A 26,592-nucleotide genomic window follows, 5' to 3' on the forward strand; every position below is an offset into this window, starting at 1 on the left:
CTTCTCCAGCTTTGTTGCCCTTCCCTGGACAGACTCCAGCACCTCAATGTCTTTCTGTAGAGAGAAGCCTAAAAGTGAACCCAGTATCTCCAAGATCAAGATTTCCAAGGTCTCAAATTCTACTGCAATGAAATTCAGTAACTGCCCTAAGAAAATTACTAAAAGCTAAAAATTAATGAAAATAGTACCCCAAATCACTAAAAGCTGTGTTAAATGTGACACGTTTGGGCAGACACCTATCTATACTCATATTCTGCTTCAGCACAATGACAACAAAACCTTGAGGAAATTCAAGGCACACACTGTCAGATTTGTGCATCTGTGTGATGGTTTGAAACTGTCTTTTTAATTTTTCCTTGCAAAGTTCAGAACAGAGAAAGTGAAAGAGTGTAAATAAGTCACTATTGGGTGTAAGAAAGCAAAATACTGATTGTTCTAAACACTTCCATTGGATAGATAGAAATGTTTAAGAACTATTACCCAAAACAAAGTGGGCACTCTGCACATTCTGCGTTCTGCAGTTGGGGCAGTTGCTGGGCTGTCTGGCTGCTGTTTCTTCTTCTCTTCTGGCTGAAGATAACACTACTGACCTTGGCAGCTAAGTTAACAACTTTCTGCTCTAACGAAACTCTGCTTCTCTGTCCAGGGGGCCTGGGGGGGAAGCTCCTGGGAGAGGGAGGCCCCTTTGGGAAGGGTCCCCTTTGGGGGGAAGCAAAGGGAGATTGGTTGTGATTTTCTGTTGATTGTATATATTTGTAAATGTTGTGAATTTTGTACGTTTGTACATATTCATTGCATTTCATCGTAGATTGTAGATTCTGCTTTGTAAATACAGCTTTCATCTGCTTCCAGACTGGGCTAGCCTGGTTATTGTTGGTGGGGGTGGGGAATTTCAGCTCACACTGACACAATCTGTCTTAAAGAAAGCTGTGGGAGCCATTAGGAACGAAGCTGTCTGCCTTAACATCTCATACTGGGGTCACTTCTTGGGGCACAGAGGCTCCCTGAGAAGCAGGATCTGTACCCTGAACCCAAAGCATGTTCATGCTTTGTCACTGGTGGTCAGCTGAGCTGCTGTAACAGACCACTCATAGCCTTCTTGGGGTTGTTCATCCTGGAAAAGACTTCAGGAAGACCTTATTAGCAGCATTCCAGTACTTAAGGGGAGGCTACAGGAAAGATGGAAACAGACTCCCTTAGGGAGTGTAGCAATAGGACAGGGTGTAACAGTTTCAAACTGAAAGAGGGTAGATTTAGATTGGACATAAGGAATAAAGTCTTTACTGTGAGGGTGGTTAGACACTGGCATGGGTTGCCCAGAGAAAACTATGGATGCCTCATCCCTATAAGCATTCAAAGCCAGTTTGGACAGGGCTTTGTGCAACATAGTCTAGTAGAAAGGTGTCCCTGCCCATGGCAGAAGAGGTGGAACTAGATGACCCATAAGGTCCCTTCCAACATTGTGTGAGCAGCCAAGTCTAGTTGAAAGGCCCATGGTGGGGAGGTTGGAGTAGATGATCTCTAAAGTCTTTTCCAACCTAAGCCATTCTATGATTCTTGCTTGCTCCTGTTGTAAAGAGAAATAAGTTCACAGAAGGTGGCCACCATGAATGTGACTACTGTGGTATGGAGAGAGAGTTATAGTAGCCCTATTGTAACATATAAAGCCACAGTTTCTTATTCCACTGCAGCTCTCATGGTTTTGTCTGAGCACATGCATGAAGTTAAGCTGCAAGGTCCTACACGAACCAGGATCCTGGGATTTTCTGGCAAGGATCTTAAGGCACATACTGCTGCTTTGAATAGGGATGACAAGACAATTAGAGGAGGAAAAGGGACCATGCACTGGATGAAGACAGGTTTGTCTTAGCATGCTTGTAAAGTGAGGACCAAGAATTACAGATGACACCGTTCACCAGGTGAGCATAAAAATTGTTTTTCTGTTGCTAACTTGCACTTGCTTTTTACAGTCATGAGATAAAACCCACACAGTCCAAGACACAGCTGGGATTGCACTTCATGCATGGAACCCAGGGATGTGGCTGAATTGCAGCACCTCTCAGTCTACTCACCATGCTTCTTGTAAGCGTCTGCTTCCTCTACCAAAAAAGTGAAGAGGGAGAAAGGAACAACAGCATACCACAAAATACTGAATGGTTGGAGTTGGAAGGGACTGTTAAAGATCATCTAGTCCAACCCCCTCTGCAGTCAGCAGGGGCAGGGCCCTGTCAAGCCTCACCTTGAACATTTCCAGGGATGGGGCCCCAACCACCTCCCTGGGCAACCTGTTTCAGTGTTCCACCACCCTCGTGGTAAAGAACTTGTTCCTAACATCCAATCTAAATCTGCTCTTCTCTAGTTTGAAGCCACTGCCTCTTTTCCTATCACTGCAGGCTTTTGTAAACAGTTTCTCTCCATCCTTCTCGTAGGCCCCCTTCAGGTATTGGAAGGTTGCTATTAGGTCTCCCTGGAGCCTCCTCTTCTCCAGGCTGAACAACCCCAGCTCCCTCAGCCTGTCTTTATAGCAGAGGTGTTCCAGCCCCTGATCATTTTTGTGGCCCTCCTCTGGACCCACTCCATTGGGTCCACGTCTTTCCTGTATTGAGGGCTCCAAAGCTGGATGCAGTACTCCAAGTGAGGTTTCCTGAGCTGGATGCAGTACTCCAGGTGAGCAAAGTGGCAGAATCACCTCACTCAATCTGCTGGCCACGCTTCATGTGATGCAGCTCAGTCTGCCATTGGCCTTCTGTTCTGCAATCTGATGTCCAACTTCTCCGCCATCAGCACCCCCAAGTCCTTTTCTGCACAGCTGCCTTCTATCACTTTATTCCCCAGTCTGTGTTGATAGTGAGGACTGTTCTGGCCCAGGTGGGGGCACCCAACACCTCTCTGGGCAACCTGTGTCAGTGTTTCACCACCTCACTATAAAACGTCTCTTCTTTATATCTAGTCTGCAACTCTCTTCTAGTTTAAAATCACATCCACATTACTGCAAAGCTCCAACCAGTCAACCGACCCTAGGCTTCACTGTTGTACCTACCAAGTTCCTTCCCTTAGCCTCCCAGTGACACAAAGTCATTAACAGTCACTGCAGCAGTCATGAACCAGACTGAAGTATGTGGTAATTGATTAAAAACAGACATGTCGTGGTTGCTTTTTATAGCTCCAATTAAGTGTCAACCTAATTAATGGAAGCTAGTGTGCTAATTATAAGAGTCTGTGTTGTGACTCAGACTCAAACGTTGTGCAAGAATGTCAAGAGATTTTTTTTTCAGGCACCCAAGATAAATAATTACACTTATTTTTGTTACTTCTTAGCAACAGGAATGTTATACAACAGGACATCATTCCTGCAGCTGCATGCACAAGTAGGTCCAATTGTACAGTGTAGAGCAAATATTTGCTTTAAGACAATGCAAGCTGTTCCATCATCAGCCACTTATTTTGGAATCAAATTTTAAGGCTGCATTTGCCAGGCTGCTGAAAATGAAGATTCTTTTATGGAAGATGGCCTCAAACACATCTCTCTTCAGCTCTGCAGTGTTTTCTTGTACTCCAACCCAAAGTGACAGCTATCTCTCTCCATCTCTTTCCATGCTCTGAGAAGCAGTGAAGCACTGGCATTTTAAAAGTGAAATCAGTGTTATTTCTTGAAAGTAGAAATTCACTGCCTTCAGCTCTCTACAAACTCAAGCAGACACAGCTCAAATTGTCTGGATGACCAAGATGTATTTAGAGCCTCTCTGCAAGCTGAGAAAAAAAGCAGTTGCAGGGAGTACAGTGTCCAGCCCTGGAGCCCTCAACACAAGAACTTGGGACCTGTTGGAAGTGACCCAGAGGAAGGACAGAAAGGTGATCAGAGGGCTGGCTGAGGGAGTTGGGTCTGTTCAGCCTGCAGAAGAGAAGGCTCTGGGGAGATCATATAGCACTCTTCCAGTACCTGAAAGAGGGCTGATGAGAAAGCTGGAGACGGACTGTTTACAAGGGCCTGTTGTGATAGGAAAGTGGCAATGGTTATAAGCAGAGCAGATTTAGATTAGACATTAGGAAGAAGTTCTTTACTATGAGGGTGGTGAAAAACTGAGCAGGTTGCCCAAAGAAGCTGTGGATGCCTCATCTCCGGAACGGTTTAAGACCAGACTGGATGAGGCTTTGAGCAACCTGGTTTAGTAAGAGGTGTCCCTGTCCAGGGCAGAGGGGTTGGAACTACATGAGTCTCTTCCAACTGAAGTTATTCTATGAGTGCAGAGAATACCTAGGCAGAACAGTAGCAAACCCCTTGATGGACTAGAAATCAATGGGATGTACCTGAGGAGAGGGGAGAGGGATTAATTATGTTTCAACTAAACGAAGTTTGACAGCTAGACATTAACAGGCAGGTGTCAGTATGAAAGTCTAAGATTTTAAATCAGGCACAAAAATACAGGTCCTGAGGACAGATGTTGAACTGAAAGTGAACTAGAAAGACAATTCACCAAGAAAATCTTGTGGATGAGATTGGTGGAGAGGAAAATGCGAAAAAAGCCAAGAATAAACTTGGAAGGACAGAGCAATTCAGGCTGGATGGGACTTCAGGAAGTTGCTGGTCCCACCTTGTGCTCAAAGCAGAGTCAGCAAGAAGGCCAGACCAGGTTATTTAAAGCTTTATCTTGCTGAGTCTCAAAAACTTCTAAGGATGAAGAGTGCACCATCTTTCTCAGTAATCTTTTCCAATACTTGATCTCTCTCTTAGTGATTTCTGTCCCCTCCATCCCCCGTATCCACTCAGAACTCCTCTTGTTTCAACTTATCCCTGTTGTCTCTTGTCCTCCTGTCCTTCACCACTGCAAAGAGCGGGCTTGTCTTCCTGATAACCTTTTTGGCAGGCTGCTATTTTGGTTGCTCCTGAGCCTTTTATTCATTTGCAAAAAACTTCAAGTGAACATAGGACGAACAAAGAGAAGAAACCTACTGAAGATTGATAATAATAAACAGAGATAGGGAGAGCAAGGAATGAGAAGATACCTTGTTATGTGACTTAGGGAGGGGATAGCCCCCAGAGCTTTTAGAACAGTTTTGGTTAAGCTCATGATACAAAAAGCAGAACAGACAGGGCCTGAGAGGAAACATGGCACAAAGGAAATCAATGCAAAACAATGATGCAAACTATTAGCAAGAGGGTCTGAAAGGAGAGGAGCAGGTAGAGCTTGTGGGAAGGGCAGATGAATGGAAGGAGGGAAAACAATACAGCCAGTTAGCTGCACTTCTTGCCAACAGTTGGGTTTGGCTGTCTCCAGTACAACTGAATCATCTTCAGTTGTTGTAGACCCTCCAGCCTAGTTCAGGCCCCCAAAGGGGCCTTTATCCTCACAGGAGAATCATGGGGCAAGGAAATACCACAAGGACGTCACAGCAAACCAGTGACATTTAAAAGCAGTTATCAGGACACAGAGCCCTACAAGCTTCTACCACATATACTGGTTACTGACTCATCCAAGCCTGAGAAGCCTGAAGGGGAGAGCTGTGTTACTGAATAAAGACTTTGCTGGAGACCTTAAAGAGCCTGCAGATTTACAGCAGCTGACAATGATGCAGACACTCTGAGCAGCCTGCTTAGATGCCATCACTACAAAGATGAAGTTGTGCCAACTAGGCCATCAGTGTCATACTGAGAGACAAGATGAAGTTCTCTGTCCTTGCCTTCAGTAACAAGCACGCACAGTGCAGCAGACAGTCAATAAATGCAGGAACACCTCTCTTCCCACTCCTCCTACAAAGAAAAAGGTTACACACTCACAGATTATGAATGGCTCATCCTTCTCTCCTGTTATTAGGAACAGCAGCAAGCAGCTCTGCTGCAAAACAGAGCCCTAAGCCCTGGATGACAGGCAGGCACAGGTACTCGGACGGTATCTTGTGGGCTGCAGAGGAACTCTCAGCAAGGACAGAAGAAGATCTGGTTCCAGGCACACCTAGAAGTCTTTTCCAGACATCCCCTGGCCAGACTCTTCCACCCACAGCTTGGAGGTCACTTATGAGTGCTGTAAATCTAAAAGCTAACTCCAAACAGACATGACTGCCTTGCTGACTTTCTATTCTCCTACCTCTCTGCTCTGCCCTGGTGAGGCCACATCTGGAATGTTTTGTCCAGTTCTGGGCCCCTCAGTTCAAGAAGGACCTCAGGGAACTGCTTGTAAGAGCTCAGCACAGAGCCACAAAGATGCTGAAGGCAGTGGAACATCTCCCTGCTGAGGAAAGGCTGAGGGAGCTGGGGCTCTTTAGCTTGGAGTAGACTGAGAGGTGACCTCATTTGAGTTTATAAATATGTGAAGGGCAAGTGTCAGGAGGAAGGAGTCAGGCTCTGCTCAGTGATGTCTAATGATAGGACAAGAGGTAATGGGTTCAAGCTGGAGCATAGAAGGTTCCATGTAAACAGAAGAAAAAACTTTTTCACTGTGGTAGTGACAAAACACTGGAACAGGCTGCTCAGAGAGGTTGTGGAGTCTCCTTCTTTGGAGCCATTCAAAATCCTCCTGGACATGTTCCTGTATGACCTACTCTATGTGCTCCTGCTCTGGCAGGGTAGTTGGACTGGATGACCTTTCGAGGTTCCTTCCAACCCCTAATGTTATGTGATTCTGTTCCCTACAAATTCCCCCCTGCCCTGCCTCTCATACCTATCCTGTTCCACCCCAGGTTTCTAATGAACTTCTGCAGGATACGTTCTTGAAATCCCACATCCTACAGTAAGCCACAACAGGATATGGGCCAGGAACGGATGGAGAATGGTTTCCCAAGCTTTTCTGCCTTGGTCTTCACCCACAGACTGTCAGGGACCAGTTGTTCCTGAAAGACTTAAGACTGCAGCAAGTCAATAATAAAGGTAATTTTTGATAAAGGGAATTTCTGAAAAACAGTCCATTTTTGGGCATTAAAGATTTAGTCTGGCTAAAGCAAAGGGCGAATGTCACAAGATTAAATCCAAACCACCTAAATCTTTACCATCTGCTTTGCTTATTGGGGAGACCAGAATATTTGTTTTGAGGGGAGAAAGACTCCCACTTTTCTGCAGGGCTGTTCTCAATTTCATCATCCCCGAGCATCACTATGGTGCTTCTGCACATAGAAGAGCTTGATCTGTTTTTGAAGACTGAAGGGATTCATAACGACTTGAGCTGTAGGCCTCAAAAAGTCATTGTGATTAAATAAAGATAAAACAAAAAGGGCAGGTTCACGGACCAGCTACGTCCCATGGTGAATAAACACAGCTTATCTAAATCTAGATGGCACTGGATCCATTTAAAATGCCTGTAAGATACAACGCTGTACTGTAAAGCAGGAACATGAAGCTGTAATGTAACGTCCTGCAGGCTGAAGAACATCGATTTTTTTCGTTCATCCTCAGAGAGCAAGGTGCACCTGAGTGTTATCAGTGGAAAAAGCATTTAGCAGACAGGTTTTGCATCTGCCCAGTTTAGCCTTCTGCTCCACCCCAGAGCAGGCTGAGTGCTATTTAAAGGGAACAGAGTGATACAGAAGAGGGAAACTGTGTTTCAAGTTAATCATTACAATCCATACTTTTCCTTTGGACTTATTTGATTTGTGGAATTACGTCTTTCAGTAAAGGTCACAGCATGTGACTGTCAATTAAGTCTAGCAGGTACAGATGCATGATGTCCCATCATCTTTCAGGTACTCAAAAACTCCTTCACCTCTACAGTTAAACAAACCTCTTTTTCCTCATTAACTTTCCCCAGCTAATGTTTGGGATGACGCACCAGCCTTTGGCTGCCAAGTGACCTGTGCTTGTGTCACAGCAGCCAAGGAACCACAGCAGAAATATCCTGTCCAGCCAGAGTCTGGATGGTCTGAGAAGAGACAGTGTCCCTCAAAGGGCACAAGCCAGGCAGAGAACAGCTTTCTGAAGAAATGCATACCTTTTGATTTATAGGCAAAGCTTGCCCTTTGAATAATTTCACCGCAGATATTTGCCAGCAGCCAATTAAGCTGTGCAACAGTGATTAAATTAAGAAACATTGGTTCTCAACAGTGGGTACGAGGCATGAACAGCAAATACTATAAGAAATACTCATCAGAACCTTCACAGGAAAAGGGAGTTCACATTTTCTAAAGCTTTTATTCCTCTTCAGGAGACTTGCATTGAACAGTAACTAACTTAAAGTCACGGCAAGTGCCTGACACACCCCCTTAGCAAGTGGCAAACTGCAGTGCTACCTGTCTGAGATCTGGTTTTATCAGCCATTCATCTGGCAAGCAGCAATTTGGCTGAAGTACCACATCTGAGGAAAACCCAGACTGCAAGTGCTCAGAAAACTGTGGCTTAAAATAAGGGATTGTACTGATTCCACTCCATCTGTTTAATGTCCTTATCTAGCTAATTTATCGGGAAAATTCAGTGTAGAAGAGGATCAAACCCTCTAATCAAAGGGAACTGTTTCTCTGACAAACTGACACTCTCAGCCCTCACACTCTCAGTAAAAGATTAATATTAAAAGCTTAAGGATATTTTTTTAAAAATCAAAGTCAGTATTAACTATTTGACTGTGATCACTTTGGTGGCTAGAATGAACAAAGACTAGATATCAGGAAGAAATTTTTTACAATGAGGGTGGTGAAACACTGGCCCAGGTTGCCCAGAGAGGTGATAGATGTCCCATTCCTGAAAACATTCAACGTCAGGCTTGATGGGGCTCTGAGCAACCTGATCTAGTTGGGGATGTTCCTGCAGGGGGGATAAGACTAGATGACCTTTAAATGTACCTTCGAAACCGTTCTACGATTTTGTGATATGCATCGAGTTTGAAAGCCATGAAACAGGAGAAATGAAAATTGAAGGAAGAAACACACATGGAAGACTAAAAGAGACTGAAAAAGGCAGCTTAAGAAAAAATGGATAAAAGAGGAAAGGAACGTGATAGCCCAAAAGATTTTCTTGCTGAGATAATGCCACGGGAAGAATACACTTAGGGCATTACAGTTATTAGCACAAATCCTACAGTCATTCTCATAAAGATTGCCTATCCAATATTCCCAACCCATGGCAAGCAGAAGGGGATTCCAAATGTTTAAAAATAGTTCACCGACCAAAATTAAAAAGCAGCTTAATTTTCCCCTGCTGAGGCTGGCCTCTCACACCACCATCCAGCCACTGCTGCTTGATACATTCCTTGACACCGAGAGGGTAAAAATACCATCCGAGATGATTCCACAGACCAAGCCAAGAAGTTCTTATTTTTCCTCACCCTGCCATCACTTCCAAGTGGAGCTGGCCAGAAACTGTCAGGAAGGCAGGCACATTGAAGAACTGGGTCTTTTCTGCAGATTCTCTTGCCTCATTTGAGGTCTGCAAATCAAAAAGGGAGCAAGAAATCCGACTATTAGTATTGGAATAAAAAGAATAGCTCCTACCTTATGAAACAGCTCCCACCTCCGCTTTCAGTGACCTATGAGGATATAGGCCATAGGTACCACCACAACTTGCAGAACAAGACAGTGGGCATGCATCCCCAGTGCCACCAGCAAAGTTTGGACATGTCAGCACACAGGAAGGAGAAGCAATTTGAGCAATGTCTGAAAGAAATAACAGGGTTCATAAACTGGATGACCAGCAATCAGTTAGTTCAGCTGAGTGGGAACCAGAGAACAGTGGGTGTTGGAAAGGACCTCTGGAGATCACCTAGTCCAACCCCTCTGCTAAAGCAGGGGCACCCAAAGCAGGTTGCCCAGAATCACATCCAGAGAAGACGACTCTACAACCTCTCCACACAGCCTGTTCCAGTGCTCTGGCACTCTCAAAGGGAAGAAGTTTTTCCTTGATGTTTAGGTGCCAGTTGCTCCTTGTCACTGGGCACCAGTGAAAAGAGTCTGGCCCCATCCTCTTGACACCTACCCTTTAGGTATTGATAAGCACTGAGAAAATCCCCTCTCAATCTCCTCTTCCCCAGGCTACAGAGCCCCAGGTCTCCCAGCCTCTCCATATTAAGACGACTCAGCTTCATGGAGTTTGTTTGCCCTAAACTTTGTTGGCAGTAAAAGTTCATACAAAGCTAAAAGAATATGTGGCTCTTCTCACCTATTGCCTTTGTCTCTGGGTGTCTCAGGAGCTCTAAATTTCATTCAAAGAACTCTGTGACTTATGTTTTTAAACACAGAATGATAGAATGCATTGGGTTGGAAGGGACCCTCGAAGCTCATCTTGTCCAACCCCCCTGCGGAAAGCAGGGATATCCCCAACTAGATCAGGCTGCTCAGGGCCCCATCAAGTTTAACCTTAAATATCTCCAGGGATGGGCCCTCCACCACATCTCTGGGCCACCTGTTTCAGTATATTACTACCCTCACTGTGAAGAGCTTCTTCCTAATGTCCAACATCCGTAAGATGAACTAGGAATGAAAGAAAGGAATAAAGTAACCCAAAACGTCAGGAAGGACAGATTAATCATTTTACAAGCAAGTCTGAGAACATGAGTGGTAGAAATGCAGATTTTCTAGAGCAGCCTCTGTTTTCTGGCTCCCCGATAAAGTAATACACATCTAGCTAAGGGCTTGGTCTACCTAGGAATTTGGGAGAAACCAGGGGTAGAGAAACCACATCTCATGTTTCTAGGAAATGCAGACATACAAAATGATAATCCTTCTGGAATACCTGCTGAAGAACATTTTCTCCAACAACATACAAAAGGGTCCCAGTCTCCAACGAGAAGTACTGATTTTTCACTCTTTCCTCCCAAGATGAATCGTGAGGGGGAAGAGAAGAATCTCCACTGTTTGGAAGTTTGAGACTTCACACAGCATTACTTTGAAAATTCAATTTCAAGTGTGATGAGAAAATGGAGAAGTATTTTCTGTGTCAGGTGTACTGACTTCTAGCAAAGACTTTTAAAAGCATAATTTTCATGGATAAATGATTTTGTTTCCATTGCAAAATGACAAACACTACTCAGAAAAAATTAAGAAAAAAAGGGAATGCAATGTGCTCTTAGGACTTGTTCTTCAGTCCTCAAAAACAGCAGAACTGAAATAATGTGGAGTTAGAAACATCACCACTTACACATTATACAAGCACTGAAAGACAAACTGTTTTAATGCAGCTTTTTTGTGTTTTTTCAGGTCTCCAGGTAATTTAGGCATACAAAATCTAAGAGTAATGGAAAATTCAGCAAGTTCTGTATTTCATTATAAAAAACACCCTAAAAATGTCCCATTGAAGTGACAGCATATTCTGGGGAGTTAATTTACAGGCACAAAAGAAACATTTGAAGACCTTTATGTAAAGTACTTGAAAATCCCTTGAGCACAAGGACTGTGCTTTACCACTTCTCTTGAAGACACCAACCTGGCCATAATCATATCACAGAATCACAGGTTGGTTTGGGTTGGAAGGGACCTTAAAGATCATCTAGTTCCAACCCTGCTATAGTGACCAGGGACACTTTCCTCTAGACCAGGCTGCTCAAAGCTGCATCCAATCTGGCCTTGAACATTTCCAGGGATGGAGCATTCACAACCTCTTGGGGCAAACCGTTCCAGTGTCTCACAAACTTCACAAAGAAAAATTTCTTCCTTATATCTAAGACTGCAAGGAGACATCATGGGCAAAAAAAGCCACAAGCCTCATGAGCTGTCTTGGACAGAGCACTGCCAGCAGGTCAAGGGAGAGGATCCCTCCCCTCTGCACAGCACTGGTGACTCACCAGGATTGCTGGGTGAAGTTCTTGCCCCCCCAATACAAGAGATGTGGGCACACTGGATTGAGTCCAGCAAAGGGTCATAAATAATGACAAATGGACATCTTTTATATGAAGAGAGGCTGAGGAAGATGGGACTGCTCAGCATGGAGAAGAGAAGGCTCAGGTGGGATCTTACCCTCGTGGTAGAAATACCCCATGGAAGGGAATGAAGAAGGAATCAGAATCATCTCATCTGTGCTCATTGAGAGGAAAAGAGGCAATGGCCATCAATTTTAAAACAGATGAAATTTCATCTGAAAACAAGAATATATGTTTTATTTATTCCGAAGGCGGTCAAACACTAGAACAGGTTGCCCTGAGAGGATGCAAAGTCTCCATCTGGGGAGACATTCACAGAATCACAGAATTGTCAGGGTTGGAAGGGACCTGAAGGATCACCGAGTTCCAACCCCACTGCCATGGGCAGGGACACTTTCCACTAGATCAGGTTGCCCAGAGCCACATCCATCCTGGCCTTAAAAACTTCCAGGGATGGGGCATCCACCACCTCTTTGGGCAACCTGTTCCCATAACGCAGCAAGACAGAGTTCTGAGCAACTTGCTATAAGTCACCTTGAGAGAAGTGAGATTGCTTAGAGGATTTCTCTGACTTTTAAGAAAACTTGAAGATAAATGAGATTTTTATTCCAGCATTTTCTACATTTCAGTGTCATCCCTAAGCTTTGGAGGAGTAAAAGGTTCAGAAGAAAGGCAGAAAGAAACTTGTGAAGCTGAGGTTTGGCTGACCTACATTCACTTCCAAACGAATGCTTTCTTCTGAGGTAAGTTTGGAATACCCACTTTTCAAAGCATAGAGCCTAGGAGCTCTGCCAAGTGTTGCTAGCTCAGCTAAGTATGTCACTGTCTCCAGCCACCCTGCTCCCCAGCTTGCTTTGTCATAGGGACCAGGTGGGTTTGCCAGCCTTTGATATCCTGCAACCTGCCATTTTTCTTAATGAGTTGGAAGATGTTGTTTTTGTTCTTAAAAAGCTCTGCTGCTCATCACAAAGAGAAAACAGAGACTGCCAAAGATCTCAGATCACAAGGCAGTTTTATCTTTTCTCAGCATGACATTAAAGAAAAGAGCAAGCTTGCCTTGCTCCACACAGATCAATGAAAATGTGACAACTTGTGGCTCTAACCCCAGGACTGCTTCCTTTGTTCCCTAGGTTTTGCAGTTCTAAAAATCCCAAACAACAAAACCCAAAAATGCAGAAGCAGGCCCCTATTGTATTCTTCAAATAAACTCAGAGTATTTGCTAAAAAACAGTAAGGGTATTAACAAACACACAAACATCCATGCATCACTGTCCCAGAATCACAGCCAGAACACTGAAGAGTCATGGGCCGCTCCAGTTTCTCCTATTGCAAGCTTAGTTCATCTACATTCCATATTCCACCAGTGAAAAATCCCACCTAATCCTGTAGGATGCAACTTCTAAACAACAAGAAAGAGACAGACTGGAAGCAGGAAAAGAACAGATGAAATCAGCCATGAAATCTTCCCCCCAACTCCACAAACAGGATACAGCTGTCTCCACGAGCTGGAGCTTGGTTTATTTGTAATGCCTCTGTGTCATTTTTCATTCTCCAAATCAGATGTAATCTCAGGGATGCAAAGTGAAAATAGACACAACAGTAAGTGACTGGAGGAAGAGTGTGAGAAAGTCTACAGCTCAACTAGACTTATAAAAACCTGGAGCCAGATTGAGAGGCCAACATGTGGGTTTGCACTGTGAGCAGCTCCTGGATGGCATTCAACACAAGGTGAAGAGTGACCATGGCAATATGGAGATAATATTTTACTCCTCCATCATGATACGATTGCCTGCTGCCCACTTCCTCTCCCTCATTTTGAAACAAAGCTTGATGAACAGGTGTTGTAAGCTGCAACGTCAATCCACCTGCTACACAGGGAAAATGAAATGTCTCCCTTTTCCTTCAGAAGGGGTCCCTTCAGCAAGGGGGTATCCCATAACTAGCAGCTTTACATTTCACATGTATAAAGATGTTGGTTCCTCCACTTGACATATTTAGGCAGAGGATCAAGGCCAGCGATTTCAGGTGTGTGTGCCCAGATTTAAGCTCAGGTTTTTAGATCAGGCTTGTTTCTTTATTATAAACAACTACAGCCACTGGTAGAAGACAAGTAATAAATAGTAGGTGATGCTCTCTCTTCCCAGCTGACACTGAGATTGTTTTTCATGTCCATGACTGAAAAAATGAAGTGACAACATTGTGGCACTTTCAATTTCAATAGATGGGACTTCTCTTGCACTTCCCAATTCCAAAATACCTGCTTGATAAAAAGATTAGAGAGGAATAACATGCTTGCTTTCAAGTTCTCTCCATTCTCTAGTCAAAAACTACTCAAATTAACACAGGGAAAGAGGAGGGGGGAATCTGTATGAAGCATTTCAGTGTCTCAGAGTAAACGTGCTGTAAACATACCAGGAATTCAACGTCAACATCAAAGGCTTTTTATTCTCATTCTAAATACGAGAACAACTGGATTTAGTACCTGTTTTGTTTCCATCTCCTCAAATGTCTAATGATTTAATTTAAAATTATTCCCTTTGATGTCAGTCTTATATTAACTTTTACTTGAGGCAATTAGCTTCAGGAGAGCGTAAACCGTTTGATTCTGTCTTTCACTCTGTGCAAGCTAAATGCACAAAGGGATCAGAGAAGACTTGAAAAGCTCAGAGAAATCAGCACTGGAGTTCTAGCCCAGGCCCACAAAACCAAGCTGCTGAAGCTTCACAGCATCATATCTTTAATCTGGACCTGTCCTCTGCAGTGATGAGGCTGCACCTCGAACATTATGTTCAGTCTTGAGCACCTTACTACAAGAAGGACATTCAGGTGTAAGAGCATCTCCAGAGAAGGGCAAAGCTGGTGAAAGGTCTAGAGAACAAGTCTTATGTGGAGCAGCTGAGGGAACTAGGATTGTTTAGTCTGGAGAACAGGAAGCTGAGGGGAGATCTCATTGCTCTTTACAGCTCCCTGAAAGGAGGTTGGAGTGCGGTGGGGTCGGTCTTTTCTCCCTAGGATCAGGTGATAGAATGAGAGGAAATGGCCTGGAATTGTGCCAAGGCATGTTTAGATTGGATATTAGGAAAAATTTCTTTACTGAAAGAGTCAGGCATTGGAACAGGCTTCCCAAGGAGGTGGTGGAGTCAGCATTCCTGGAGGTGTTCAAGAAACATGTGGGCATGGCAGTTTGAGACATGGTTTAGTCACTATGGTGGTGTTAGGTTGACAGTTGTATTCAATCTTTGAGGTCTTTTCCAACCAATACAATTCTATCATTCTGTGATGCCCCATTATAAACACGACTGAATTTTCCTTTTTAGACAAGCACTGCAAAATTCCTAACTTCCACAGAGTCTTCCTTGTAATTCCAGTCCTAATTCTGATCAGGTGGGCTTGCATTGGGCAACAGCAGCTGGCTCTGCTGAGATAAACATCTCATAAACATGGACTGGAATTGCAGGCAGAGATGAACCAGGTAAAAAGAAACAGAAACTTGGGGAGCTAGAAAATGCAGGAGTAAATCCTCCCTCAGCTCAGTTCCAGCTTATTCTGATCCCTGCTGAGCACCCCTCTGAAGTCTCATTCTCCCAGGGACTGGCTGTCTTCCAAGTTGTGACACATGTCTAAAAGGGAAAACACCTGACAGATGCTAACATTGTTGCATTTAACTTGGGATTTTTTCCAGCAGATCCCAGCCTTCCTTGGTGCTCACAAGACTATTTTTCAGCAGTAGCAAAGGAATGGTAGGAGCAAGTTTCTACATCTTCACCAGCAGATACATATTACTGGTAAGGCAGCCATGAACTTGAACCCTTCAGGGATCTAAAAACTTGTACACTCACTCTTGTGGGCAAGTGGCAAAATAACCTGAAAAGCCAAACCCCATTCAATCTCTGGAAATACTTTAGAGAACAATACCTGAATTATTTACAATATCTGGATTTGGGGTTACAGTCAAGTGTCCTTTCAAATAGTGAAACAGCATGATCCAGACTCTGAGGGCAGTCAAACAGCACCCAGATGTGTGTGGAAAGAGACAAGCCTGATGCAGAGGACATATCACCTCTGCTGGAGGTAGACAATCCAAGGGACATCAATGTGCCCTTGTGGCCAAGAAGGTCAATGGTATCCTGGGGTGCATTAAGAAGTGTGGCCAACAGGTCAAAGAAGGTTCTCCTTCCCTTCTACTCTGCCCTAATGAGACCACATCTAGAGTATTGTGTCCACTTCTGCACTCCCCAGTTCAAGAAGAACAGGGATATACTAGAGAGTGTCCAATGAAAGGCTGTGAGAATGATTAGTAAGATCTGCTCTCAGTCTTTAATGTTTACAAATATCTGAAAGGTGGATGTCAAGAACATGCCAGTCTCTTTGCAGTCTTGTCTTGTGATAGGACAAGGGTCAGTGGACACCAATTGTAATACAGAAGTTCCACATCAACATGAGGAAAAACTTCTGTAACTGTAATGGTGATAGAGCACTGGAATAGGCTGCCCAAAGAGGCTGTGGTATCTCCCTCTCTAGAGACTTTCAAGACATGTCTTGATGTGTTCCTGGGTGACCTGCCCTAGGTGACCCTGCTTTGGCAGGGAGTTGGACTCTGTCTGGAGGTGCTTTCCAATTCCCACCACTCTATGAGTCTATGGAGCTAACAGGTAAAGTGCAGAACTTCTTACACGTAGAGCAAGGTCCTCAGCAATGAGTAAGGCCACAGGCAATAGAAAATACATCTGAGATCTGCTTTAAGAAGCTGTGAATGCCAATGCAGCTGATGTGCTTTCTAACTCATTGCATGCTGAGGTCTTCTAAAAGGCTGCAGCTGGGCCACAGGAAAAGTGACTTTCCAGGGCCTCATCATACCGGCTGGAGCATCTTGGGCCAAAAAGACTCTTTCAGAGAGTAGAGGAGCCTCCACTTTCTCCACAGCAGCTGAAGACAGTCAAACAAGGAAACTTTCCAGGGAGTGAAGTGGAAAAGACAGAACAAGAGGCCCAGAAAGCAGGGAGCCTTCAACACTGAGACAGAGTGGGAGGCTACTGAAAATAGCAGGGAACAGACATGCAGCTGGGTCACAAACACAAAGAAAGGCAGATTTCCTAGGAGGCAGCCCCAGAAGGCTGCTTGCAATATACAAAGCTGCTTGCAATATAAAAAGCTGCTAAGAATTGCAGACTTCAGGAAAAAAAAAAAAAAAGGCAAGGAAAGGATCTGCCTTGAGGTGCAAATACTTTGTTCAGAGGAATTATTCTCAGATTAAATTAAAATAAAAACAGCTGTCTCACCCTTGCTGATCTGCCTTCCCCCATTATAAGAATTACCTCCTCCTACTTTGCATTCTACCAAAACTCAGCTTCCAGTGTTCAAAGCTTTTTTGGTGTTTTCAGTAAATTTGCTTTAAAGAAAGCAGCACAAAACCAAGATACTTCCCCCCTCCAGGGTTCCACCAAAGGCACAGACATATTCAAAGATGCAGAAATTCACAAGATGGTGTTGCTGATATTCTCCCTGTGGGTCATGGTCTGACTGGTTGTTTTCACACTTCTAACAGTTTCTCCTCCAACATTTCCTCAGGACTATGCTTCTCAGGTGTAGAAAATCTCAACTGTAAAGATTTCTTTGGACTTCTCACCATCTTGTGATTTATTTCTTTAAAATCTCTTCTGCTTACCCACCCTTTTTTTGTTGTTACAATATTTCATTTTTAAAATATTTAGCTGAATTGATTTGCGCAGAAGAGATGGAAGAGATCCTCCTCCAATCCAAAGTCCTGCTATGAGACCATCCCAGCTAAAGCTATATACAGACTAATCAGTATGCCCCAAACCAAACAAAGATAATGAGGAATCTGAACATATATAAACAAACACAAATCCTACAGGATTAGGAGGTCTAGGAATCAAAGATCATATGCCTTCAAAAAGCCTTTTTCTTCTAACTCAAGTTACTTTTTCCTTCATCTCTTGAAGTCTCATGTAAAACCAGATTCCTGCTCTCTTTACTTGCCACCATTTCTAAGGCATGCAGGAGCCTGAGCTGCCATCAGACATTAGTCAGAGGATTAAAATTGTGCCAGTCAGGAGAAGACAGCTTTAAAAGACAACAGTCCACAGTGGGTGCAAAAGCAGCCTCTGTGTGGGTCCTAAAGGCTACTCAATCCACATTCTCAACTTGTCCTACCCAAAACAGGACAGCTAAACTGGTGAGATTATCAGTTTTATACACTCCTCAAGGGAGTTAATATAAAAAAAAAATTAAGGGGCTGGAAAAGCAATCTGTAAGCAGCAGGTGCATTGTTAACTACCACAAATTTAGAAGCAATAGGACATGAGTTCAAGTTCTGTTTTCAACTAGAGGATAGGTCTTAAAACTTTCAGTACAGGATTTAGACAGCTTTTGCACTGAAGAATCTAATTAGCAGGTTGCTTTCAGTGATTCCCATCACCATAATTCTTGGCTATGGCTGAAATATAGGAGGAACAGGAATTTATTTTCTCCCTCAGTCAGTGCAAGCAGTGAATTAAGGGCTAGTTTAAAGTGACTGAATGTAGCAGACAGGGAATGTCTTGATGGTTGGTATGATTAAGAGCATATAGAAAGTCCTGGCTTTGTAGCAAATACCACACCCTTATTTTTATGTCTGACATTCTTCTGTCACCCTTATTTTTATGTCTGACAGTGTCACATGCCTGGCCTGAGACAGGCTTAATCTTCCCCAGATTTCCACTGCCAAGAAACACTGTCACTGCTCCTGTGGAGTGGTCACAGCAGGGTAACAATTGGTCTTGGGTCTCTGCTAGCCAAGACCAATTCTGAACAGAGCTTTGCAAAACCAAAACCAAGACAATGAAGCAGTACTCAAAGAGGAAATCAGGGAGAACTTCCCACTAGCAAGTGAATTTTTGAAGCTCTTTTCTTGTGGCACAGGCCATGAAATGGGATGCAACTCAGCATTTACTCCTCACCTTTCAACCACAGCTGTCATGACATTTCTCCAAGACAGGTATTTCTTACACCTAAGCAATCACACTGGAGAGAGAGCTAGAGATTTGCCTTGAATGTTTAGTTAAGATCCAGTTTATCCACATTTCAGACTCACAATTTAGCACCTCAATCAACATTTGCATCAGGGCTTCTGTTACCAGCAGCCACCTACGCTGCAGTCCTGCATCCTCTACAGCTTTCAAGTGGATACAATTTGTACCAAAGATGTAACACACTGTACAGCTGCAAACCCTGTAATGTTCTCATCATTAAGTGTCACTTGTTTTCACATCTTAATTTGCATGCAACAGCCTGGAACGAACCTTTGGGTAGCATTAAGAGATCTCAATTAAAGAGGAACAATTTAGTTTAGCTAATCAACTCTATTGTCCCAGCAAGCAAAAGGCTGAGCCACACATACTGGTCTAGAAGGGAATCACCAGTAGCACAGGTTAGACCTTGAGATCCTGAAAAATGAGCACACAGAGGTGGTTTTTTGTCACGAGGCTCTGTAGAGGGTGGAAGACACAATCCTGCAGCAAACAACTGCTGCCTCAACAACTTTTCTTTTGCTTGCAGATGATTCATTAGCAAGGCTGGGGCCAATAAGCATAAGTGGCAATGGATGCAACTGTCTGAAACAGGAGAGTGGATTTCAAATATGGCTCCCTGTACTTGGCACTGGTGAGGCCACACCCCAAACACTTGGTTCAGTTTTGGGCCCCTCGCTACAACAAAGACATCGAGGTGCTGGAGAGTGTCCCAAGAAGGGCAACAAAGCTGGAGAAAGGTCTAGAGAACAAATCTGATAAGGACTGTCTAAGGAAACTGGGATTGTTTAGTTTGGAGAAGAGGAAGATGAGGGTAGACCTCAATGCTCTCTACAGCTTCCTGAAAGGAGGTTGGGTTAAGGTGGGGGTTGGTCTCTTCTTCGTAGTATAAGGTGACAGAACAAGATAGCCTGAAATTGTGCCAGGGAAGGTTTAGATTTAATATTAGGAAAGATTTCTTTACAGAATGAGTGGCCAGGCATTAGAACAGGAGGTGGTGGAGTCACCATCCCTGCAGGTGTTCAAGAAATGTATGGACATGGCACTTTGGGACATGGTTTAATGGCCGTGGTGGTGTTAGGCTGACAGCTGGACTCAGTCTTAGAGGTCTTTTCCAACTGAAACAATTCTATGATTGTATGAAATAAAAAAGGCCGATAGAATTTCTTATGACTGATGGATATGGGGGTTAGGAACTATGAGAGACATGTGGGGAAGACCCTACTGGTTATAGGTGTATTTATGTTTCATAGGAGGTTTTGACCCAACACGTGAAGGACTTCCAGTAACGAGAGAATGTGGCAGTAGTTTGGTAGATGACTGGGGAGACTTGGCCACACTGGGGGATAATTCCAACATAAAACAGGAGTAGCTTGTAGGCAGGAATACATATATGGGTGAAAAGGAGTTTTAGGTGTTGCTGACTTTCTTTTAAGGAGCTCTCTCAAGGTAAATTACATTCTTCATTTCAAAGCTAAGAAATATTTGTGTGTTATAGGCTGTCCTGACTGTCCCATCCCATCTCTTGAGCTCTTGTGATCACACCCCTCTGTTTACTAAGATCTTTTATTTCACTGTGTTTCTTTGTACACTTTTCCACAGCACCAGGGACAGAAAAACCTCATCAGTATAAAAGGTGCTGATTAAAGCACAAAGCAGCAATTTAAAATATAGTAATGCATCTGTTTAACTGTGTCTGAATTACTAGTTTCAGCAAAGGACTGCTGTATTAAAAAATAAACACATGTACAGAAGTACATGAAGGAAAGGGTTTGTAAAGACAAACATTTCCTCTAGCCTTTAACAACTCTAGAATTGCTCTGCAAGCAAAAATCAAAGCAAACTTTAGGCAACCCAACTTACCTCAATGTGAAAGAGCTCCCCAGCACCCTCACAGTCATTTGATGTAATGATGGGGGTATGAATATGCACATAGCCATTATCCTGGAACAGACAGAAGACTAAAGTGATCTAGCTGAAGATACAAACCAGCAGCTTCAAGGATGGTATCAACCAGGATGCTTCATGACTGAGCAGTTAGTCCCCAAGCAGGACAGCACCTGTACTCTGATAGGCAACTTCTGCCTCACATGGCCAGAGGACTAACTAAAATCTGGTATGATTTACAAACCCATGTTTACCACTTTTGCTTTTCCCCCCATGTTTCATAAAGCAATGAGGTTTCTGCTATTACTGTGGGGTTTTGCAACTGCTCACCTCCATCCTATTTCCCTTTCTTCTCACTATTTTTGTATTTTTGGGCAGTTTCAATCAAATTCAATCCTACAGCCTCAATACTCCAGTTTCTTCCAGCTTTTTAAATGATGGTGAGACAAAGGATACTCTGTCTTAGTGTTCTCCATGGGAGAGAGGCCTTAAAAACACACAACTACCATGAAAAGGTCAGTCCCACTTCACATCTTCTGAGATGTCAAAGTCAAACTGGTTTTAAGAGATATCATATATGTGTACTCTGGCTTGGTCATCCTACAAGTACCTGGAGAATTATGCATTCATGTAACAGCTCATAATGGCTGAGGCCTCTGAAACAGGAAGGCTGTATGAAGAGCCCCTCTTCTCTGGGCATGAGTCAACAGCATGGGGCTAGACTCTTTTTTAAGTGGTGCCCAGAAATGGAGCAAGTGGCAAGTGGCTCAAACTGGAACACAGGAAGTTCCATCTAAACATTAGGAAAAACTTCTTTCCTTTGACAGTGCCACCACACTGGAACAGGCTGCCCAGATAGGTTGTGGAGTCTCCCTTTCTGAAGAGATTCAAAACCTGCCTGGACACTATCCCATGCAACTCTCCCTAGGTGACCATGCTTAGCAGAAGGGTTGGACTAGGTCCTCCTCAGAGGTCTCTTCCAATCCCCACCATTCCTCAGGTATTTCTGCAGTGTAACTGTAGGCTTTTAAACCAGCTTCAAACCCCTTTTCAGTAGAGGATTACATCAAGCAGTCCTCAGACAACCAAACACAGCACGTTTGAGGCAAAACCAGGAACAGAACTCTACTACTCATCACTTTCCTCAGTCTCACTACAGAGATCACTGGTGGATTAGAAAGATCATACTTGTGCATCTCAAGGCAAACAAGAACTTGGAACTAGCTCATTTCAGCTGTGAGCAGAGGATTTGTTTTCCCTTGCATCACTGCAATGTCTAGCATGAAGGGAACTCCTTTAAAATCAGGGTGTGCCAGCATGACCATGATAGAGGCAATGACAGAGCATAACCCATTGTCTATTTACATGAAACACTAATTAAAAAAATAGATTAAAAAGCAAATGTTTGTAAAAGCTTAGTTTCAGAGGACCATTCACATGACAGGTCCTGGACCTTACCACCAGCTAGTTAAAAGGCCAGGAAAACAGGAGCAGGATTTAGTGCCCATCCTGAGAATCGGCCTAAAATCAATTTGGACCAAAGAGTTGGTGTGGACACAACATATTTTGTGGAAATACCATAACTGAATGAAAAGAGAGCAAGTCCCTTTAGGCAGGTGTAAGCTACCTTGGTTACAGATGAAAAGAGCTCAGCTTGCTGAGCAATCAGCAGGAGCTTCTCACCAAGGTCCAGTCGCTACAGAAAGACATTTTGGAGCCAGAACTACTTGCTTTGCCAGTTTCAACCTGCCAATGCAAAATGCAGGTCACTGCCACAATTCCATGCATACTCCAGAGACCTGTTGGTCATGTGGCCACCCAACCCTACATGAGATTTTGGAAAATTGCCTAAATTCCTCATACAGTGGTGGCAGCTGCTGTAAAGAAGCACATTTCACACCCCTTAGATGCTATGGAAAAGTTACCTGAACTGCACAGGTCTGAAAGATAAGAATCCCATAAAAGCCTCTTGGATTGCTCCCCTCCTAAAATACTTCTAGTCCCATTACTGGTACTGACAAACCTGGAAGTTAATGGGCAAAGTGGACCTCAAAATTCACACTTCAACTATTTTACTGTGTCTCAGAACAAGTTTCTATCCCACATGGACCCCACAATAGTAAGGAGAAGATACAAAGATGACATTTTAGTCTCCAACATCCAAACCAAAGGCATTTGGCATTAGTCAGCCACTGATGGAAATGACTAGGCTAAAAAATCCCCACCACTTTCTAAAGTTAGAATCGAGATCATTTCATAGACTCATAGACTGTTTAGGGTTGGAAGGGACCTTTAGGGATCATTTAGTCTGCACACCCCTGTAGTAAGCAGAGACATCACCTCCTAGATCAGGGTGCTCAGAGTTCAGCCCAACCTGACCAAGAATGTTTCCAGGGATAGGGCATCTACCACCTCTGGGCAACCTGTGCCAGTGTTTCACCACCCTCATAAAACATTTCTTTCTTCTATCTCGTCTGAATCTCCCCTCTTTAATTTAGAGCCATCACCCCTTGTCCTCTTGCAACAACAGGCCCTGCTAAAAAGGATTGTCCTCGTCTGGACATGCTGGAATGTGTCCAGAGAAGGGCTACCAGGATGATCAGAGGGCTGAAGCACCTCTCCTATGAGGAGAGACTGAGAGAGTTGGGGCTGTTGAGTCTGGAGAAGAGAAGGCTCTGAGGTGACCTTCTTGTGGCTTTTCAGTATCTGAAGGATGCTACAAGAAAGCTGGAGAAGGACTTTGTAAGATATCAGGTAGTGATAGGACTAGGGGGAATGGAATAAAGCTGGAAGTGGGGAGATTCAGACTGGAAGTGAGAAAGAAGTTCTTCCCCATGAGAGTGGTGAGAGCCTGGAATGGGTTGTCCAGGGAGGTGGTTGAGGCCCCATCCCTGGAGGTGTTTAAAGCCAGGCTGGATGAGGCTCTGGCCAGCCTGCTGTAGTGTGAGGTGTCCCTGACCATGGCAGGGGGTTGGAACTAGATGATCCTTGTGGTCCCTTCCAACCCTGACTGATTCTATGATTCTATGATCTTTCCTGTATGACCCATTTAAGTAACAAAAGGTTATCCTGGAGCCTTCTCTTCTTCAGGGTAAACAATACCAACTCTGTCAGCCTGTCCTCATAGCAGAGGGGTTCCATCCCTCTCATTTCTGTGGCCTCCTTTGGACCCACTCCAACAGGTTCATGTCTTTCTTGTGCCAAGGACTCTAGAGCAGGACTCAGCATGGCAAATGGGGTCTCACCAGTGCAAAGGGGTAGAGTCACCTCCCTCATCCTGCTGGCCACTTCAAGAGTGTATTCAAAACCCCTTATTTTCTTTCCCCATTAAGCTCTTTACAGCTCTGCACAGTGAAAACTCTCCAATTGTACTTTCTAGTTATGGTGTGTTCTGACATTGTCAAGTCAGAAATCACAGCATTCTTGGGATGATGTAGGTGGCAATTTAACAAGCCTGCTTTCCTGCCATTAGATGGAGCAAACCACAGACATTCCTGGTGCTAGGAGAGTTGAGACACAAGAATTCTCAAATACCAGGTCTGGGACCAAATCTTCCTTTTTCCTTTGAAAATAAACTTTAATATAGCTGTTACTGCTAAATTAATAAATACTTTATTTTTTTTAACCTTGGCTTTTGAACATTTTAAACAGGAAAGTATGTCACAGGGCCTGAGCTGGAGTTAATTTGGAGAAATAAACATTGTATCAAAATAAGATATTATTTTTGTATCTGGGCTGCCTTCCCTCCCTGTGTCTGAAACTCTTGCAGGCAATGCCATCTAGTGGCTCCACACCAGTAAAGACCAGTACCAAACTGAGCTGGTTTCTGTTTTACCAGCTGGCACAATGCTGACACCACCACAGCTTTACCTGAGACAGTGTTTCTACTAAGCTCTTAAAAAACAAATTAAAAAAATCCCAACCCAAAAAACATCTTCTAAATTCCATGTGCTTCCATACAGACATCTCCAGGAGCAGGCAAGCCTTCCCTGCCACTGCAGATAATAGCACCAGCATAACTGGGACCTGAAATTCAATCTCAACCATTCTGACCTGTTTACTACATAGGAATTTTGTAAGCAGAATGCTCTGAATGTGATTCTGCTCAAGGTGAAGCCAGCTTATCTAGACTAAAACAAGTTTATTTCAACAAAGAGCATTAAAAGAAGGGGCTCAGGTACACTTGACGACTTCCTACCTTTCTTTACTTGCATGACCTCTACATGGTATCTGTAACCAGAGTTCATCTACTGCTTGCAAAAGGCCTGTATCACAGGCCTGTACCATGCCCACAGCCAAAGAGTGACATGTTCATAAAATGCAGGTTCCTCCCACCTAGTGAAATGTATCAATGCCCAGGTCTCTCGTACTGGGAATGCAAGCACCTCACCCAGCAATCCTGGTAAATCACCAGTGCTGTGCAGAGGGAAAGGATCCCCTTCCTTGCCCTACTGGCAGTGCTCTGCCTAACACAGCCCAGGAGACTAGTGACCTTCTTTGCCCCATGATGACTCCTTGCTGTTTTAGATAGAAGGAAGAAATTCTTTATTGTGAAGGTAGTAAGACATTGGAACAGGCTGTCCAGAGAGGTTGTGAATGTTCAAGTGTTCAAGCCCAGGTTGGATCCAGCTCTAAGCAGCCTGGTCTAGTGGAGGGTGTCCCTGGTCACTGCAGTGGTATTAGAACTACATGATCTTTAAGGTCCCTTCCAACTCAAGCCATTCTATGATTCCAAGAAAACAAGAATCTCTTAATATCATCTAACAGCATCTACACAGCAATAAAAGCTCAAGAACTTAGAAGAATAACATGAAGAGCTTATTCTATTGGTTGCCTTCCTGCATCACAGATTTCTCCATGTGGGAGGAGGCTTCTATCCAAGGACCATAAGGTCACTGCTGAGGATGGGTTAAACAACTCCATATTATGTTCTGTTCCACAGACCACACACATTGGCAGGCAATTATATTGCAGCTTAATGAAAGGGATAAAATAACTAACAGGAAATGGGTGGAAAGATCACAGATGTGCTAACCTGATCACAGCTAACAGTCTGGCCAAGGTCTGGGGCAAACCCAGGACTGGGAAGAAAACCACCATGTTCAAAATCCAGACCCTGCAGTAAAGATGTCACACTCCTTCCCCTCCTCACATGCTCCCATGAAGCCAAACTGGTGGAATGTTTTACACCTAAGGCTCAGTGCAGAAGGAATTACCTGGAAGAAGGAGTGGATGGCTGCAGTGGCTTCACTGCGGATTCTCAAGAGGGAGGCAAGGGTGTTGCTCCTGCATCGCAGGTGAGGGAACTGTCGGACATACTCCAGTGGGTGCCTCTCCTTCAATTTCAAGGGGAATGTCTGAAAAACAAGCAAATAAACCAAAGAGAATAAGAACTCAGAGTCAGTGTAGTTTTATTGCTATTCATGGAGTAGCATCACTGCCTGCTAAAACTCAGTTGTCATTACAGAGCAGAGAAGAACTAGATGTTTCTACCTCCTTTTTCTAATTTTTCTGTAGACTTTATAAAGCTTCCAGCAGAGCAGGAGCCATGAACACAAGACAAGGTATCAGCACTCTGAAATTTTCCACCTTCTGGATGCTGAGCCCCCTTGCAAGCCAGCTGCTCACCCCACTGCTGCAACAGCCAGACAGTCCCAAACATGCCTGCGGCAGACGCGGCTCTTCCACCTGCACAATCCAGAACGTTTTGCCAGTCCCACAGCTTCTCCAAACTGCATCCCAGTCAAACTTACCAGGCAAACCACCTGGCACAGGGAAGTGCTTCAAGGTGGGATAGACTCACATGCTTAGCTGCCAGCATGTGCACCAGTTTCCACACAGAAAGAGCTCTGCTCCAAAGAGTTCCCACAGTGACCCCATGTGTCTCCTTTGAGGTACCCTACAGATGT

The 26,592-nt window shown here is 44.0% G+C and overlaps 1 protein-coding gene across 3 annotated transcripts in view; it reads right to left on the reverse strand.

The window, feature by feature from the left end:
- The window catches only part of NARS2 (asparaginyl-tRNA synthetase 2, mitochondrial), a 68,233-nt gene that overhangs the window by 34,650 nt on the left and 6,991 nt on the right, over positions 1-26,592 (reverse strand). Inside the window, exons 4-7 of one of the 3 annotated variants that reach the window (XM_054384890.1) lie at positions 25,900-26,040; positions 20,660-20,740; positions 9,243-9,343; positions 5,957-6,028 (exon numbers count right to left, since the gene is read on the reverse strand). In XM_054384890.1, coding sequence (XP_054240865.1) covers positions 5,957-6,028; positions 9,243-9,343; positions 20,660-20,740; positions 25,900-26,040 — 395 coding nt within the window. Of the gene's footprint in view, positions 1-5,956; positions 6,029-9,242; positions 9,344-16,749; positions 16,773-20,655; positions 20,741-25,899; positions 26,041-26,592 lie in introns of all 3 variants that reach the window. The other 2 variants (XM_054384906.1, XM_054384898.1) reach the window with 2 other exon arrangements.

Source organism: Indicator indicator, chromosome 1 (assembly GCF_027791375.1).
Source record: "Indicator indicator isolate 239-I01 chromosome 1, UM_Iind_1.1, whole genome shotgun sequence".
Lineage (NCBI taxonomy): Eukaryota > Metazoa > Chordata > Aves > Piciformes > Indicatoridae > Indicator > Indicator indicator.